At 42.6% G+C, this 19,008-nt stretch overlaps 1 protein-coding gene across 8 annotated transcripts in view; it reads left to right on the forward strand.

The window, feature by feature from the left end:
• BCL11A (BCL11 transcription factor A) overlaps positions 1 to 19,008 on the forward strand; it is a 97,046-nt gene that overhangs the window by 74,505 nt on the left and 3,533 nt on the right. Inside the window, exons 3-4 of one of the 8 annotated variants that reach the window (XM_059943276.1) lie at positions 6,928 to 7,029; positions 12,285 to 14,027. In XM_059943276.1, coding sequence (XP_059799259.1) covers positions 6,928 to 7,029; positions 12,285 to 14,027 — 1,845 coding nt within the window. Of the gene's footprint in view, positions 1 to 6,927; positions 7,030 to 12,284; positions 14,460 to 19,008 lie in introns of those variants that run through there. The other 7 variants (XM_059943282.1, XM_059943279.1, XM_059943275.1 and 4 more) reach the window with 7 other exon arrangements.

Consider the following 19,008-nt stretch of genomic DNA (forward strand, 5'->3'; position numbering starts at 1 on the left):
GGAAGGGATTTACTCAAAGTCATGCTTAGCCGGGGAATGGCAGAGTTGGGATTGAAGAACTTAAATTCCTGACTTTGTTCTAGCAGTCTCTTCAGAGGAATGAGTCCCTAACATCCTAAAGGAAGAAAGGAATCTGGAGAGAGTTTCAGTGGGACCCATGAAGGAATGGATTGGGCAAGGCCTCTTTAAAAGTAGTTCCCCAATTCCCCCAAATAACCTGAAAAATAACCTCAGGTAGAGGCAAGCCTGTACCCACACATGTACACTCCCTCACACCCCACCACACACAAACAAATTCCTCCAATAAGGACTCAGAGTGGGAGTAAGGTTACCCCCGCTCTTCCCGTGGCTCTGAAGAGAAGAAAGAGGGGAAATTTGGAGGGAAGGTCAAGGTGATGATTGAAGAGACACAGAGGTATAGGAAAATCTCCACCTTTCTTGCACAGTCATTTGTTGAAGATGTGTCAGCAAGTACAAGCCCATGTGAAACTGGCAGTGCTACATCTGAAATAGATTATTTAAACTGGGGAGTCAGGGTTGCAGGAAGAACATGGCTATCAACACTTGTTTGTCTGACTCAGAGGAATAGAACACAGTGAATTCTGCCTTGGTAGACCACTCACCACTCATCAGGGGGCAAAACAATCAGGGTGGGGGGGAAACAAAACAGGACAGATGACCTTTCATAGTTTCACCAGCGTTCATGTGGCTGCATCCATTATTGTAAGAAAACGTGATGTTTGAAAATAAGAAGTTGTGGAAGGTGAATCCTTCACAAAAGCCCTCAGAGGGTTTATTTAGATGACCATATCCTCTGTTATCAACAGGATGGATTGGTGAGTAATACTTTGATTTAAATGTACTACCTGTTGGGCCCCATTTGCTCTGGGTACACCTCGAGCTTTGCTTCTCTCTGGGCATCAATACCTGCTTTTTTCTTTTGTCTAGAAAGTCCTTCCTCTTGGCTCTCCAGGTCCAGTTCCTAAGTTCCCTTTTTCCTAAAGACACTCTCCTCCCTTCCAAATGGAAGTTATTTGTCTCCTTTGAATTTCCGTTGCAGTTTATCTGTACCTCTCTTATGACACACTTTCTACTTTGGAGCAGAGCGATTCCTTTCCAGGCTTATCTTCTCTACTAGATGGAGGCTCCTGTAGGGAAGTCTGTGTCTGACTTTTCTTTGCGTTGCCCACAGAGGTAGCCCATTGCTTCGGGCAATACAATCGTTTACTGAGTTCGGGCACTCAGTAAATAGTTGTTGAATGAATGCGTGAAAGAATGAATGAATGGAATTTATCCTGGGTACACACGTCTTGCATAGTGAGGTACACAGTTAAACAAAGGAAAAAAAAACTGTCCTAAGACAGTTTGTCTTCTTATGAGCTGCCCTTCCAGTCTCCTCCAGAAGTTCCACCATTCTAAGGCAAGAGCTTTAAATGTAATAAAAATTTATCTAATTCATGATCAAGTGAAAATACTTAGGGCCCAGAGCCAAAAAATATTATTGGAATGAACTTTTTTCAACACCCTAAATTTAACCAGTTGGAATTCTTTTTTTTAAGTACCATCCTATTCAACCTTTTGAAATGAAGGATTTGCCTTTTAGTAGGAAATCTGCATTTCAACACAAAGATGGAATACAATGTCTTTGGCTTACTTATTCTTCAGAAAAGCAAGTTCCTTTTTTTTTTTTTTTGAATTATATGCTTTGCTTATGTTAAAGACGGAGATTGCAGAAAATTTTGTTTATGCCTGACAGATTGGCGGCTTGCATTTTTTGCATTTTTATAGATAAAGGGGCATGAAAGATGTCATCTCTCCTCCTCACTCATAGAGTGGATGCCTAAGGTGAGAACTCTTAAAAGGTGAAATTAGTAATGTGTTGTTAGGTAGTCAAGGCTCTGAGATGATAGACTTGGTCAAAAGAGAAAAAAAAAATTTTCAGTGAGTGATTGATGAGATGAAAGTCATTGGTGAAGTCTCTACGAATATAAGGACCATGAACAAGTTTCAGCAAAGAAATTCTATAGTGTGATGTCTGACGAATTCTTGCTTGCTTTGTGTATACGGAGCATCATGATTCGGTAAAAGCTTAGCTAGTGAAAAAGCATAGTGATGGGGAAAACACTCGTGTAAATGCTCATTTCTAGAACAAAAGGGAATGCAATTTTGACAATATCAGAAGGTTAATTAAGAAGTCTGTGAGCAGTGATAAAGCTGGCACATTTTCAGTTCAGATTGACACAACTCAAGACACAGGCATTGCTAATGTTGGCTCTATAATACTCTAAAAAGTCACAGGATCTGAGAGATGGGGGCTGGTATCTGTCTTAAATGGAGGGTCAGGAGCTAGAAGGAGATTCAATGGATTTGCTTTCCAGTTAGATGAAGAAGCCTCTATCCTAGACTAGCTGCACTGTTGTTATTATTGTGATTTAGATCCAGTAATATTGATAGAACTGGAATTGGTTCGTTCAGGGAACCTTACAAACTTTTGGGATGCATTTTAAGTGTAGTCTGTAGGTTGGCTACAGGCTGAGGGCAGAGAGGGGACTTGAGAATGTTGGAGCTAGAAGGGATGGTAAGTGTCCTTTATTTTGGCCTGTCACCAATATAGAGATCCCTCCCCATCACAGTGGGTTGTCATCTTCTCTTTTTTTGAAGACGCAAGATGAGTGGGAGGTCACGCTTCACAGGGTAACCCTTCCTCTTGGGGATGGCTCTACTTCTTTTGTGCCCCATCTTGCTGGGAAAACAGGGAAGTTATCTAGAAACATATGTTTAAGAAAAGAAATACATAAATGCACATATACATTTTCGTGAACAGCAAACATCTATACGTGTATCTACTCCTCTAGAGAGGCCTGGGTTTTTAATTCATATAAAAGTCAGCACCCGGAGCAGTCATTCAGTGTTTTGGAAATAATGCTTTGTGCTCAGCTGTTTCAGCGCATTTGTAGATCAGCGGTATTACTTGTTGATTGGTAGACAGTGATGTGGCTATGTGACACACCCAGTGATTAGTTTCAGAAACAAATAACAGGTCAGTAGTAAAGGAATCTTTGAGATGTTCTTGGGGAAACCTAAAACTTGATTTAATGATCTTCAATTCCAGGGACATCCCACCTGGTTTATAGAGCTCTGTGTCAAAAGTTGGTCCCAATGCATATAGAAATCTAAAGTGACCGATGCATAACATTCAATCAAAACCATTCCCAATTTGTGGCAGATTTTTTAATGAGACCTGAAAGATAAGATCAATTATTTGTTACTCAGCCATAGGGAAACATTGCAACCTAATAATGCATAAGGCATTTCAGAGGCCCTAAAGTGGAAATGCTGGGTCTGGAGAGACTTTTATGAAACAGAACAGGTTAAAATGCTTTTCACCAGAGGAGTACAAGGCATTTGAAAAGATTAATTCATTTGAGAGTCCAGAAAGAGAAACAGGAGTCCAGTGCTTACTGCATTCGTGCAGCGTGCCATAGCTGCATTTGCAAACATTTCCGCTTTTATGGAAGCAGTGAGGACACCATCTGCCTGACATAAGCTGGTTTGGATGTTATGCAAAGAACGTTCCCTGTTTGAGTCTGGGCCTGTTCCCTGTCCTGGTCAGTGAGGGAGGGTGGAACCTTGGATTCCACATGGAGGGATCCTTAGGAATTTCCCAAGCTTGCTCTGGTCCTAAAGGAGGTGAATCCCAGACAGAAGGGACGAGAGCCTCATAGCCAGTGGATCTCTGGCTGCCAGGAGAACATCAAAGCTTCCAGCTTCCATTCCTCCCCTCATGCTAAGACAGCACTTAATGAAACTGGATTGTGCATACGAATCACCTGGAGTGCTTGCTAAACATAGATTCTTTTACTCTACACCCACTTCCCCAATCCCAGTTTTTGATTCAGTAATTCTGAGGAAGGGCCTGAGATGTTGCATTTCCAACAAGCTCCCAGGTGATGCTGATGCTGGGCTTGGGTCTGCACTTTGAGAACCACTGGCCTGAGAGAACCACCAAGGCAATAAAGAGAGCATAGCTAGACCGCCCACTTCCCTGCCAGCCGCCGGAGCCCACCTCTCCCTGGGGAGAAGGAAAATGCAGGTGGGAGGAGAAGAGGCCCTCAGTCAGGGGCAGCCTGGGAAGGCAGAGCTGCTGGTTGAGGGTGATGCTTAGAAGCGTTAATTGTGAGACTCTACTCTGCCTAAAGTGTGATGGAATAATTGAAAGCATCGTAGCAGGAAGTTAAACCCTAGGGAAGCTATTAACAATTCAGCATTTCCAGTTCCTGTGGGAATGTTGATTCTACTTACCAATGAGAAAGTGTTCAGAGATGTGTTTGGCGGGAGAGGCTGCAGAATCAGCTGGGGTCCCCATTGTCTTTTTGGTTTGACACTCTTCGTGGAGGAAGAGAAATGCAAGTATGAGTCTCTCTCACGAAGACAGTGTCAGTAGCTTGTTAGGCTGATAGGAATGGTTTGTTTCTCTTCAGCTGGCTGATTCTGCAGGGGAAGCAGAAGTAGAGGATGAAAACAGTGGGGGTGAGGTAAGGTGCAGGAAGTAGATCAGGTGTTTTCCAATTTTGAAACCAAGTCAGTTCATTTGGACCTTTTGAAAGGTCCACTCAGCACCTCTGGGCTGGACTCTTGCCCAAGAGAGGTTGTTCCTCCGAATGGGTCAAGAGAAAGAGATCCCTTCTCACTGGTACTTCTTGAGCAGTACAGACCAGGGTGGGAACGACAGAGGGGAGGAGAGAGATGGATATCCCAGAAAAGAACACTGGACTGGGGAGTCAGGAGACTAATTCTGATCTTCACTTTTGTGGTTAACCATCATTATAGCTGTGAGTCAGTCACTTAATTTCTCAAAGCCTCAGTTTCCCCACCTGTAAAATGAAGGCATTAGACTTGATGATCTCTAAGGTTTTTTACAACTCAAAACCAAACCCAAAACCAAATAATGGTGGCAGATACTCAGACACTCTCCTTGATGAGCCCTCACTTTGCCCTGTGGCCTAGTGCTGTGGGTAACTGGGCCAGGCTGCTACCCACAGAAACTGAGCTTGCCCTAGGCCCAGGGTTAGTAGATGAGTTTGCCAACAGGAGACGCATGCAAGTGGTCAGGCCTGGACCAGGTTAACGGTTCTCCCATTGCTTGCTGGGGGTCTATTTGAGACACCTCAGGGTCTTCCCAGAGTAAGTGGCAGGGAATATGAAATGAGTCTTTCCCAGTGTGAGGGTCCAAGTACCTTGTTGCTTTTATGCTGGGGTCACAGTACTCAGTTGTATGGGTCTCCTAAGAAACGGACTTCAGTCTTGGCAACAAACAAACTTATTAAATAGCTGAGGCAAGAACAAGTGCAAAAATGGATTCTCAGATTTCTCGTTGAAAAACACTATGACTAAATCTGTAGTTAATTTTACCCTTGCCTCTCAATTCATAGAACATAAGCAGTTAGATGAAGACATGCTTGCTTTTTAAGTCCAGTCTTCCTGCCTTTGCTGGTTCATTTTGTGGTGTTTGTTTTGTTTGGGGTCGGGGAGGAGGACATGCCTCTGTCGATGGTCTCGGGCTAGGCGGAGCCTCCCTGGGCAGGCCCAGTAACAACAGATTTATGCCTCTGTGTAAGGGCTTCCACGAGCAACACGCCATTGTCACCCACCAGGCTCCTCATGAAAGGAAACCTTGTGCTGACTGCCCTGGCAGTTCTTGGCAGCGTGATCTATAGGAGAACAGGATGTATTTTACACTTGAGACCTGCTATCCTAGAGTATAACAACAACTTTTCTAAGTGCTCTTAATATTAAGCTAATGGAAAACATACTCTGTTTACTCACCATCAAAGTCTGTTTTTCTTCTCTCCCGCCTCCCCCAATCATCACAAACTCCAAGCCTCTAGGACACATGGAGTGTCCCTGCTCCATCTCTCCTCCAGTCTGTCTCAAGGTTGACCTCTCCATGCTTGGTTAGCTCAAGGTGGACTTGGAAAAGCTAGGAACTCACCACATAAACCATACAATCCCCAGGTTGCACAAACCAAATATTTCCTTTCTCACAAAAATCTCACTGCTAGAACTGCTTGATTTACGGCTAGATTTATGTTTATCAGTGTGAGAAGTCATTTTTCCTCACCAGAGTGCAACCCAGTGCAGTAGAATAGAGAAGGTGGGCCACTTTTTTCAGGGTGCTGCTATTTTTGGAATGCTGCTTCGCTCCTTGTCATTGAACGGTAGGATTCCTTACCCTTAATGTGAGGACTTGGCCAAAGTTATCTCAACCCCAGAAGTCTAATCTTTATTGCCCACTGCTTTGTGCTGTAAGCAGCCATGTCTACGTGGGGTACTCCATGGATAGAATTCCAAGTCCTGAGATGCCCAAGGTTTCCCTATCATTGAAGGTGCTGTCATAAAAACAGAATGGGAAGAGTGGGACAGGAAAGGCAGAGTGGGACTCTGTTCTAGAAGAAAAGATTCACAAATCTACTCATTTCCTGTTACCATATTGTTTTTTGCTTGAGCTTGTGTTTAAGTAAAGTAAACGTATGCATGTAAACCAGCCTTGCAGATAAATCCCCCCATTTTACCAGGCTGCCAATCATATTACCAATTTTCCCCTTGCTATTTACACATCTCTTATTATAAGACAATAATCAGACAATAACAAATAAACAAATGAACCAAAGAACACCCCCCCCCTGCTGCCCCATACCTAAAACAAACTCCCTTCCCTTTTGTCAAAAAAGACCAAAATTAAAAACAAAACAACTGTGGGAAAGAACTCACCACTGTTCTTTTGATACAGGCCTTGGGCCTGTTAACTATCTGCAAGGCTGTTGTAATGATGTTAATCTATTTTAATGGAATTGAAATGTGATATCCTGTGGTTTAAGATGCACATTGTTTATAGCTTTAGTGCTTGATTTTGGGTTTCTTTCACAGATAAACTTCTGCACTGGAGGGGCCTCTCCTCCCCTCGTTCTACACACGGAGCTCTAATCCCCACGCCCGGGATGAGTGCAGAATATGCCCCGCAGGGTATTTGTAAGTTGAGCATTATTTCTTCTACAAACGTCCATGTGTGTAGAGATGAGAGTTTCTGGAAATTACCCTTACTTTTTAAGTACTGAAAGGAGTTATTTCTAAAATACGTTGGCATCTGCATATGTATATTCCATTACTCACTTGGCACCCAGCTCCCCCAATCCATTCAGCCCCAAGTGGCTTTTTTCCCTCCCCTTTTTCTCTGTCTCCTTACTGAAGGCATGGGGCTGAAAGCAGCTCATCCCTGCGGGTCTTCTCCCCAGGGTCTTGTGTGGCTCCGTGGCTGGTGACTGCATACGTCTGCGTGTTCAGGGCCCATTGTATTGCTGGACGTTCACTCCCATGGCCTCATTTAGGACTTCGAATTTACGCCATGGCATATGTCTTTAGCAGAGGCCAGAACCGAAAGGAGTCAGTTCACAGTTACTCTAGAGTTATCCTCATGCATGTTATATATGCATTTACGTGTGTATTTAAACATGGTATATTTTTATATATGCATCGTACATTATATATGTGCATACATATATAATTTCTATTTGTTTTTCTCCTAGATTTAGAGAAAAATGCATAGCATTGTTGCTAAAATTCAAAGATACCATCCCCCCCACCCCTGCCATCACTACAACTACCACCATCCAGTTACTTGTTTAAGCCAACTTTTATAGTGGGGACCTTCTTATGAAATTTAGATTTGTATGTTTATAAAAATGTTTTTGGGAAAAAAATGTTTTTGAAAGATGTTGTTTTAGAAGGTAATACAGTTTTCTTCTCTCTGTAGGAATAAATGGTATGAGTCATGCATGGCTAAAAAGTCAGATGGGGGGGAGGGGGAGGGGGCCGGGGGATTGATTCCACCCCAAACACAAAAAAGCAGGTTCAAGAAGAAAAGAAGTGTGGCATCTAATTTGTATTTAAGGAAAATATTTTTATTTTTAAAGTAAATGAAAAAAATAACCTTTTGTGGAAAGAAAAAAAGAAAGGGAATGATGTGTCGTGGAGAGGGAATAACAGAGAGCAAGATGCAGGAGTTGGGGCCTTAAAGGTGACTGGTTTTCAGATGGGAAGTCAACTAGACCCAACCTTCTTGTGAATGGTGTCTGCAGGGCAGGGCCTGCACCCTGAGATCAGACTCCAAGCTAGTTGTTTATTTTAATTAACTCCTAGGTAATCCTAGGTAACAAAGAGTTATTGTATGAATTTCACAAGCCCTCAGGTCCTGAGGGCTGGGTGGTGCAGGGGTTAAAGGCACCTCCCCGCCACGCACTGCCCCCCGCACCCACAAGCCTAGCTGGGCAGAAGCCTGGGTTAGGTCACCGATTGTACAGAGTTTAGGGGTTTGGACTCATGGTTTCAAGTCCCTACATGCTGACTGGGTGGGGAGAACTCGCCTCGTTTTACTGGGGGTGCCTGGGGCCCTTACTTGGCTGTGGGAACAGAGCCACCCTTGGAGGGAAGGGGTAGGAAGGGAGTGAGTTCTCTCTCTTGCGCTGGATCCTCCTGAGGGCAGGGAGTTTGATCTACGGGGTGGGAAACCAGTGGCCTGATAAGGAGTCCCTGTCTTCTCCCTGCTTCCGGCAACGGGAGGGAGCCTAGTTTGCTGGTGCCCATGCCGGCAGGACCAGTTTAGGAGTGACCAGAACAAGGTATGTGGAAATGGGTTGTAGGGATCCAGAAAGTTCTGAAGCAAAACTGACCCGCACCCCACTCAGCTGCCTTAACCAGCTGTCCTTGGCTTTCAGAGCATTTAGCACTGACCTTGTGGCCTCCCTGCTGGGTGGACCATGGGCAAGGGCCTTAAAATCACCCCCTCTTGCTTTCTTCTAACCAGGGCCTCCCCTAGGCCTGGGAAAGCCCGGATTCTGGATTTCAGTCTTTCCTCCAGAAGCCCTTGTGGGTGTGTAACGTGTGGTTAGTCATCATTCGTGGTAACTAATCAAACCTGGTAATAATGAAAACTCACATTCGTGTTAGACCTGATAGATTACAGAGAGCTTTTATATACGTTTGTTATTTGAGCCTCACAATTCTTTAAGGTACTGTTTTTTACGCTCATTTTCCAGATAGGAAACCTAAGACTTGGAGAAATTAAATGACTGTCCCAGAGCTACCAGCTAGTAAATAGTAGAGCCAGGGGTCCCTCATAAGACGTCACTCTTCAAAATCATGACTCTTGAGCCTTGGTGACAAACTAGGAATGGGGTTATTCCTCTCCATACAATAAAATGAAATAAAGTAAAAGCTGTAGGTGAGCTAATAGCTGATTTTAACCGTTTTGATGCCTCAAGTTCCCATGCTCGGGGCCAGGTCTCCATTTATTGCTCTAAATCAAAACAATCCCAGTGAATGCCCAATGAGGCTCTCAAATTGAGAAGTTGATTTTCATCAGAGTAAATGAAGAATATTATTATATTTTACACGTCAATAAATCAATGTAGCCCTAATTTTGCCACACAGGAAATCAATTCTGGTCTTTCTAAACCATCAAAGATGTTATGAACAAAGTAATTTCACAAATTACGGCAAGTAACACATTTATTGATGACTGCAGTTTAGGAATTTAGAATCTGTGAGCACTGTAATATAATATGGTGCGCTGGCATGAGCTGAGTGAAATACAGATTATATGGTGAAACTGTAATGCATCATTTGCTATTAGTGGACTGGTAATAATTACCAGTTTCAAAGCAGCTCTTTCCATGTAATCTTTAGTCTCAATCGTAACAGCCCTTCTCATTGACATTGTGATTACACTAGCTGCCCTCATGATCTAGAATATCTAGTTGATGGGAATACTAAAATGCGGTAGTGAAAACTGTATGTTGTATGCTCATGATAAGATAAAATGCCATTTTCTCTGACCTGATGTATGAGAGAGAGGGGAGGGTAACAGCACAGTGTTAACATATTGTAGCATGATCACGTAACTGGCTTTGAAAACAAAATTTTAGGAAGCTCAGTGCAGAAAAATAAAATGGACTTTTCTCATTTAAGCCTTTTTAAAAGGATCCAGATGAGATCCTTGATGTAGTGCTATATAGATTTCGGCATTTATCAATGGCTGCATTTATGGTGCATGCAAAACCAGCGTCGCTAATTATGGGTCCAGTCCTGGGTTTCAATAGAATATTATAAGGTAAAATATGATTTAAAGGCATTTGTAGTGATGAAAGTGTTAACGACTTGCTTCAGCTGACAAATCTCCTTTTTACTTACCCAATTCAGATTGTCAGGCTAAATGTATGATAATAACACAGAGTCCTAGAGAGGCAAAGGAGAAAGCCACAGAGGGTCACGGTAGTTGGAACCAGATAGTTTTTTTCCTGCCTATTTAGGACCCAAGTCATTGTTCAACAACAACAAAAAATTTATGAAAATACTCTCAATGATGCTTTTTATTTCCCTTTGAAGAGAGGAGGCAAACAAAAATAGGCAGATAATGTGATACTAATGTCAGCGTTTTCTTTCAAAATCTTTCTGCCTTTTTTTTCCCCCTCCACATTAGCAAATGTTTGAAACCTAATTTTGGTATCTTATCATCTAATCTTGTTAAAGAGATTTACCCAGGAGTGGGATATATTGAGTGAGATTATAAATGCATTGTAAAGTAAATTACAAGGTCAGGGCAGGGAGTCCATTATTCCGACAAGTGCTTGAGTGAGGCTGGCTTGTTTTGGAATATGAGTGTTTGGGGCTCCTGAGAAGACGCTGCCAGCTTTTCTGACTTGCTAAATGGAGGAATCATAATTGATTAATTCCTCATTCCCACTCTTTAACTCCATGGTGAATTTTTTCCTTTCTCAAAAGTTACTGACAAATACTATCTGTGGCCTTAAGGAACTCCTCTTAAAAAGGGGGACTAAAGTGTATTTCTCATTTGTGTTTTATACAGTGTCTTTTTTTGGAATTCCTGGGAAGTTACTGATTTTTCTCATCCTAGTCCTTTGGCCACCAGCATCTGAGCCCTTTTTAATGCTGAGTTGACCGGTAAACTGTTAGTTACTCCCTTGTTATATGTGTTTTTTAGTTTAGCTATCACCGAAAAGGAATGATTGGGAAGTCAAGCTGGCCCCTCTTTGCCACAGCGGCATTTCCCACTCTCGGGTTCTTTTCAGCGAGAGAGAAATAATGTGACTTAAGCAGGGCCCCTCTCCAGACGGCTTGGCTACTGGCCAAAGAGTTGACTAGCTGAACTGTATCTTTCTGTTTCTTTCTCAACTGGAGCTGAGGCTCAGCTGAGGGCGCAGGATGTTGTATAATTTGGTTCACGTTGTTAGCCTCTCAAAATAATGAGGAGGGGGCTAGTGTAGCATTTCTCAGCCTGCTGCCCTTCATGGTGCTGGCTGCTTTAACTGTTCTTAAACTAGGATGCTGTGTCTGCTTAAGTTGGCACTAGACACTCCACCTAACTTCTCTAGACTCGCATTTGTTCGACTGGGGCGACAACTCCTAAAGATTTGATACGGCCTGTTGGTTAAGTCTGAATTAAATTTCTCTATTGAGATTTTTTTGTAACAGCCCTTGAGATAAAAATGGGAATCCCCGTGGGGTGTTGTGGAGCCAGAATTGGGACTAACTGACCCTCACACAGGCTGGGATTGTGAGGATGTTGGTAGTCTCTCTTCCACGTAATTATTTCATGAGTACCTTCTCATTTTTAACAATATCAACAATTAGTGTGTTTCAGGCTAAGATTAAAAGCATTTCTAGGGCCATAGAGAATTGTAATGAGTTGACCTTCTCTATTTTCATATCTCCATGAAATGATTGCCTATTTAGAAAGTTCACCTGCCACCCAGGGGGATTTAGGAAGCAGGAGTTTCCCTTAGGCCAGGCTGTCCAAATCCCTCACTTAACGGGCGAGGAAAACAGAGGCACAGAGATGAAATGGCTTGACTCAAAACACAGCTGGTGAAAGACTGGAAAGTTCAAAAGACGTTTGCTGAATTTCTCTAGAATGTAGGGATCCTCATCCTCAAACTTGAATCGGTCTAGATCTTTCTGCTTTGAAGACTGGATTTAAAATTCTTAGAACTGAGTCAAATGGCAGGAAGACTGATTTGACAAATATTTATTGGGCATCAACCTCCAGATGTGCCAGCACCATCTAGGCACAAGGGATAAGGTCAGTGAGGGCTTAGGCCGTGGGGTTGAGGGCTGGGGGCAGGGAAGGCTGGAGGTGGAACATAAATAAGCAATTGCTGATGCCCTCCTTGGTGATTAAACATTGATGTTGGTGTTGTATTATTTTGCAGGTAAAGATGAGCCCAGCAGCTACACATGTACAACTTGCAAACAGCCATTCACCAGTGCATGGTTTCTCTTGCAACACGCACAGAACACTCATGGATTAAGAATCTACTTAGAAAGCGAACACGGAAGTCCCCTGACCCCGCGGGTTGGTATCCCTTCAGGACTAGGTGCAGAATGTCCTTCCCAGCCACCTCTCCATGGGATTCATATTGCAGACAATAACCCCTTTAACCTGCTAAGAATACCAGGATCAGTATCCAGAGAGGCTTCCGGCCTGGCAGAAGGGCGCTTTCCACCCACTCCCCCCCTGTTTAGTCCACCACCGAGACATCACTTGGACCCCCACCGCATAGAGCGCCTGGGGGCGGAAGAGATGGCCCTGGCCACCCATCACCCGAGTGCCTTTGACAGGGTGCTGCGGTTGAATCCAATGGCTATGGAGCCTCCCGCCATGGATTTCTCTAGGAGACTTAGAGAGCTGGCAGGGAACACGTCTAGCCCACCGCTGTCCCCAGGCCGGCCCAGCCCTATGCAAAGGTTACTGCAACCATTCCAGCCAGGTAGCAAGCCGCCCTTCCTGGCGACGCCCCCACTCCCTCCTCTGCAATCCGCCCCTCCTCCCTCCCAGCCCCCGGTCAAGTCCAAGTCATGTGAGTTCTGCGGCAAGACGTTCAAATTTCAGAGCAACCTGGTGGTGCATCGGCGCAGCCACACGGGCGAGAAGCCCTACAAGTGCAACCTGTGCGACCACGCGTGCACACAGGCCAGCAAGCTGAAGCGCCACATGAAGACGCACATGCACAAGTCGTCCCCCATGACGGTCAAGTCCGACGACGGCCTCTCCACCGCCAGCTCCCCGGAACCCGGCACCAGCGACCTGGTGGGCAGCGCCAGCAGCGCGCTCAAGTCCGTGGTGGCCAAGTTCAAGAGCGAGAACGACCCCAACTTGATCCCGGAGAATGGGGACGAGGAGGAAGAGGAGGACGACGAGGAAGAGGAAGAAGAGGAGGAAGAGGAGGAGGAGGAGCTGACGGAGAGCGAGAGGGTGGACTACGGCTTCGGGCTGAGCCTGGAGGCGGCGCGCCACCACGAGAACAGCTCGCGGGGCGCGGTGGTGGGCGTGGGCGACGAGGGCCGTGCCCTGCCCGACGTCATGCAGGGCATGGTGCTCAGCTCCATGCAGCACTTCAGCGAGGCCTTCCACCAGGTCCTGGGCGAGAAGCATAAGCGCGGCCACCTGGCCGAGGCCGAGGGCCACAGGGACACATGCGACGAAGACTCGGTGGCCGGCGAGTCGGACCGCATAGACGATGGCACTGTTAACGGCCGCGGCTGCTCCCCGGGCGAGTCGGCCTCGGGGGGCCTGTCCAAAAAGCTGCTGCTGGGCAGCCCCAGCTCGCTGAGCCCCTTCTCCAAGCGCATCAAGCTCGAGAAGGAGTTCGACCTGCCCCCGGCCGCGATGCCCAACACGGAGAATGTGTACTCGCAGTGGCTCGCCGGCTACGCGGCCTCCAGGCAGCTCAAAGATCCCTTCCTTAGCTTCGGAGACTCCAGACAATCGCCTTTCGCCTCCTCGTCGGAGCACTCCTCGGAGAACGGAAGCTTGCGCTTCTCCACGCCGCCCGGGGAGCTGGACGGAGGGATCTCGGGGCGCAGCGGCACGGGAAGTGGAGGGAGCACGCCCCATATTAGTGGTCCGGGCCCGGGCAGGCCCAGCTCAAAAGAGGGCAGACGCAGCGACACTTGTGAGTACTGTGGGAAAGTCTTCAAGAACTGTAGCAATCTCACTGTCCACAGGAGAAGCCACACGGGCGAAAGGCCTTATAAATGCGAGCTGTGCAACTATGCCTGTGCCCAGAGTAGCAAGCTCACCAGGCACATGAAAACGCATGGCCAGGTGGGGAAGGACGTTTACAAATGTGAAATTTGTAAGATGCCTTTTAGCGTGTACAGTACCCTGGAGAAACACATGAAAAAATGGCACAGTGATCGAGTGTTGAATAATGATATAAAAACTGAATAGAGGTATATTAATACCCCTCCCTCACTCCCACCTGCCACATCCTTTTTTCATCACCCTCCCCTTTCCCCATCGCCCTCCAGCCCCACACCCTGTAGGATTTTTTTCTAGTCCCATGTGATTTAAACATACAAACAAACAAACAGAAGTAACGGAAGCTAAGAATATGAGAGTGCTTGTCACCAGCACACCTGTTTTGTTTTGTTTTTTTCTTTTTCTTTTTCTTTTTTTCCTTTATGTTCTCACCGTTTGAATGCATGATCTGTATGGGGCAATACTATTGCATTTTACGCAAACTTTGAGCCTTTCTCTTGTGCAATAATTTACATGTTGTGTATGTTTTTTGTTTTTTTTTTTAAACTTAGACAGCATGTATGGTATGTTATGGCTATTTTAAATTGTCCCCGATTCGTTGCTGAGAAAACATGTTGCTGTTTCCAGTTCCGTTCTGAGAGAAAAAGAGAGAGAGAGAGAAAAAGACCATGCTGCATACATTCTGTAATACATATCATGTACAGTTTTCTTTTATAACGTGAGGAGGGAAAACAGTCTTTGGATTAACCCTCTATAGACAGAATAGATGGCACTGAAAGCAAATCTCTACAAGCTAAATGTCTGTCTCTAAAGGGTTAAATATATCAATTGGAGATGAAGGAAAGGCCTTGAATTGACAAATTAACAGAAAAATAAAACAAGTTTATTCTATCATTTGGTTTTAAAATATGAGTGCCTTGGATCTATTAAAACCACATTGATGGTTCTTTCTACTTGTTATAAAACTTGTAGCTTAATTCAGCATTGGGTGAGGTAATAAACCTTAGGACCTAGAGTATAATTCTATATTGTATTTCTCACAACAATGGCTACCTAAAAATATGACCCATTATGTCCTAGTTAATCATCATTTTCCCTTTCGTTTAATCTTGTAAGCAAAACTGATTATACCAGTATAAAAGCTATTTTGCTCCTGGTGAGAGCTTAAAAGAAATGGGCTCTTTTGCCCAAAGTTTTATTTTTTTTAAATGATGATTAAATGGAAAGTGCAACGTGCAAAAGCTCTGGAACACGATTAAATACATTAGTAAGGAATTCATTTTATGAAGATAACTTGTTTTAAATAATGTCTTTTGAAAAAAATTCTGGCACCAGAAGAAATAGATCCAGATCTACTTGGTTGTCAAATGGACAATCAAACAATAAACTTTAAGACCTTGAATAGCATGTTAAAAAGAAGAGACTGACAATAAGGTTTGACAGAGGATAACAGAGGAAAAAAATATGTGATTTATTAGCACAATGTGGTACTATTTGCCATTTAAAACTAGAACAGGTGTATAAGCTAATATTGATACAATGATGATTAACTATGAATTCTTAAGACTTGCGTTTAAATGTGACATTCTTAAAAAAGAAGAGAAAGAATTTTAAGAGTAGCAGTATATATGTCTGTGCTCCCTAAAATTTGTACTTCATTTCTTTTCCATACACTGTGTGCTATTTGTGTTAACATGAAAGAGGATTCATTGTTTTTATTTTATTTTTTTAATTTTTTCTTTTTTATTAAGCTAGCATCTGCCCCAGTTGGTGTTCAAATAGCACTTGACTCTGCCTGTAATATCTGTATCTTTTCTCTAATCAGAGATACAGAGGTTGAGTATAAAATAAACCTGCTCAGATAGGACAATTAAGTGCACTGTACAATTTTCCCAGTTTACAGGTCTATACTTAAGGGAAAAGTTGCAAGAATGCTGAAAAAAAATAATTTGAACACAATCTCATTGATGAGCATTTAAAAAAAAAAAACTAAAAAAAACTTTGCCCGCCATTTACTTGACTAATGAGCTTACTTACTCGGACTCAACATTGCAAGCGCTGTGAATGGAAAACAGAATACACTTAACATAGAAATGAATGATTGCTTTCGCTTCTACAGTGCAAGGATTTTTTTGTACAAAACTTTTTTAAATATAAATGTTAAGAAAAAAAGAATTTTTTAAAAAAACACTTCATTATGTTTAGGGGGGAACTGCATTTTAGGGTTCCATTGTCTTGGTGGTGTTACAAGACTTGTTATCCATTTAAAAATGGTAGTGGAAATTCTATGCCTTGGATACACACCGCTCTTCAGGTTGTAAAAAAAAAAAACCATACATTGGGGAAAGGTTTAAGATTATATAGTACTTAAATATAGGAAAATGCACACTCATGTTGATTCCTATGCTAAAACACATTTATGGTCTTTTTTCTGTATTTCTAGAATGGTATTTGAATTAAATGTTCATCTAGTGTTAGGCACTATAGTATTTATATTGAAGCTTGTATTTTTAACTGTTGCTTGTTCTCTTAAAAGGTATCAATGTACCTTTTTTGGTAGTGGAAAAAAAAAAAGACAGGCTGCCACAGTATATTTTTTTAATTTGGCAGGATAATATAGTGCAAATTATTTGTATGCTTCAAAAAAAAAAAGAGAAACAAAAAAGTGTGACATTGTACAGATGAGAAGCCATATAATGGCGGTTTGGGGGAGCCTGCTAGAATGTCACACGGATGGCTGTCATAGGGGTTGTACATATCCTTTTTTGTTCCTTTTTCCTGCTGCCATGCTGTATGCAGTACTGCAAGCTAATAACGTTGGTTTGTTATGTAGTGTGCTTTTTGTCCCTTTCCTTCTATCACCCTACATTCCAGCATCTTACCTTCATATGCAGTAAAAGAAAGAAAGAAAAAAAAAAAGGAAAAAAAAAAAAAAAAAACCAATGTTTTGCAGTTTTTTTCATTGCCAAAAACTAAATGGTGCTTTATATTTAGATTGGAAAGAATTTCATATGCAAAGCATATTAAAGAGAAAGCCCGCTTTAGTCAATACTTTTTTGTAAATGGCAATGCAGAATATTTTGTTATTGGCCTTTTCTATTCCTGTAATGAAAGCTGTTTGTCGTAACTTGAAATTTTATCTTTTACTATGGGAGTCACTATTTATTATTGCTTATGTGCCCTGTTCAAAACAGAGGCACTTAATTTGATCTTTTATTTTTCTTTGTTTTTATTTTTTTTTTTTATTTGGATGACCAAAGGTCATTACAACCTGGCTTTTTATTGTATTTGTTTCTGGTCTTTGTTAAGTTCTATTGGAAAAACCACTGTCTGTGTTTTTTTGGCAGTTGTCTGCATTAACCTGTTCATACACCCATTTTGTCCCTTTATTGAAAAAAATAAAAAAATTAAAGTACACAATGTAAGCTTCTTGTGTCCTCATTTGACACACTCTGTAAATTACTTTCAAGAAAATAACAGGTTTTGAGAGAAGGCCAGTCAGTCTTTTTCAAGATTATTTCTATGGGCATTTTGATGCGTGTATTATACCCTAAAGGAACATAAAATACTTACTATATTAAAATAGACATATCTCAAGCCATGGAAATAGTTTAGACTTTATAATTCTAGAATAATTTTCGAGAAATGGAAAGTGATTTCAGTCTGATGTTAAAAACTTCCCCTCCATCTCTTAGCAGTAATCCATTCAGATATAAATGAAAAACTTACTGATAATAGCATCTTAAACCTTTATTCCCTTTGGATTTTTTTGTGTTCTTGTTGTCTAAAAGTTCTTTTCTATTCTCCCATCATGCCCTATCTTAGAACATAATGTAAAAAGGTTGTGTTTTTTCTTTTTAATCAGCTCTTTTGTTTCCACATAAGAGTCTTTCCTCATACCAAAAATAATCCCACCCCTCAAACCTAAAAATCCAGAAACGAAAGCATCAGGTAAAAGAGAGAGGGGGGGAAAAAAATAAAGAAAGAAAGCAGTAACTAGGAGTTTAGCCAGCTTTGGCCAAATCTGTGGAATCAGCCACTAATTTCCTGAGATATATGGTGGTTTGCTTTGTGATTCTGAGATCCTAGGGACCCTAGTTGGGACAGATGTTGTAGCTGTTTTTATAGGGTCTTCCTGGTTGATAGCAAATGAGGGTGGGAATACCCTTCAATTATCTTTTGGCCTACCAACAGATTTATAAAATGAAGCAACGTCTTTGAAAAGCAAGTTATGTCTGTTTTAAAAACCCCTCCTTAGAAATCTGTGTTGTCAGTTTTACAAATACTGCGTGTTGCAGCATCTATTTGCTTTATTAAAACACATACCTCTGTGACACTGTCTCCCTGTTCCCAGTGTAGATGAATGGATACGACCTTGTTCTTCTTTTTGTAAAAACCAAAACAAAAACCGTTCTGTTGTCTTGTGGTAGCATTTCTGTTGCTCAGTTCTTATGCCCTGGTGCCTTGTGAGGTGGCCTTTTCACAGAATGCCTTTTATCTGAGGCAAGAATTGTTTTATCTTTCTAAAATATAGAGAAAGTAAGTGTATTTTTTTAAAGTCTGTTTGAGTGGGAAGCAGAGAGTGGAGGCAGAGAGGAATCCGGTAAGAGATGATCTGGGAGAGCATTAATGGTACAGGAGCTGGGATGGAATGAGGGGGTACTTGCAGAACTTGATAACTGGCAGTGAAGTGAGGGGTGATGTATGTGTTTTAGATGAGTTTAACTTCACAAGTGAATCCAGAATGCTGTTCAAGACAGATAGAAATATTCTTCAAGTGCCCTGCCAGTTTCAGACTTGGTGACTTCTGCTCCACCATATTAAATGTCCATAAAACCGCTGTGTGTTCCTATTACTCTTTTATTAGGAGCTATGAGTACAGCTGTGCAGGT

Source organism: Balaenoptera ricei, chromosome 13, assembly GCF_028023285.1.
Source record: "Balaenoptera ricei isolate mBalRic1 chromosome 13, mBalRic1.hap2, whole genome shotgun sequence".
Classification (NCBI taxonomy): Eukaryota; Metazoa; Chordata; class Mammalia; order Artiodactyla; family Balaenopteridae; genus Balaenoptera; species Balaenoptera ricei.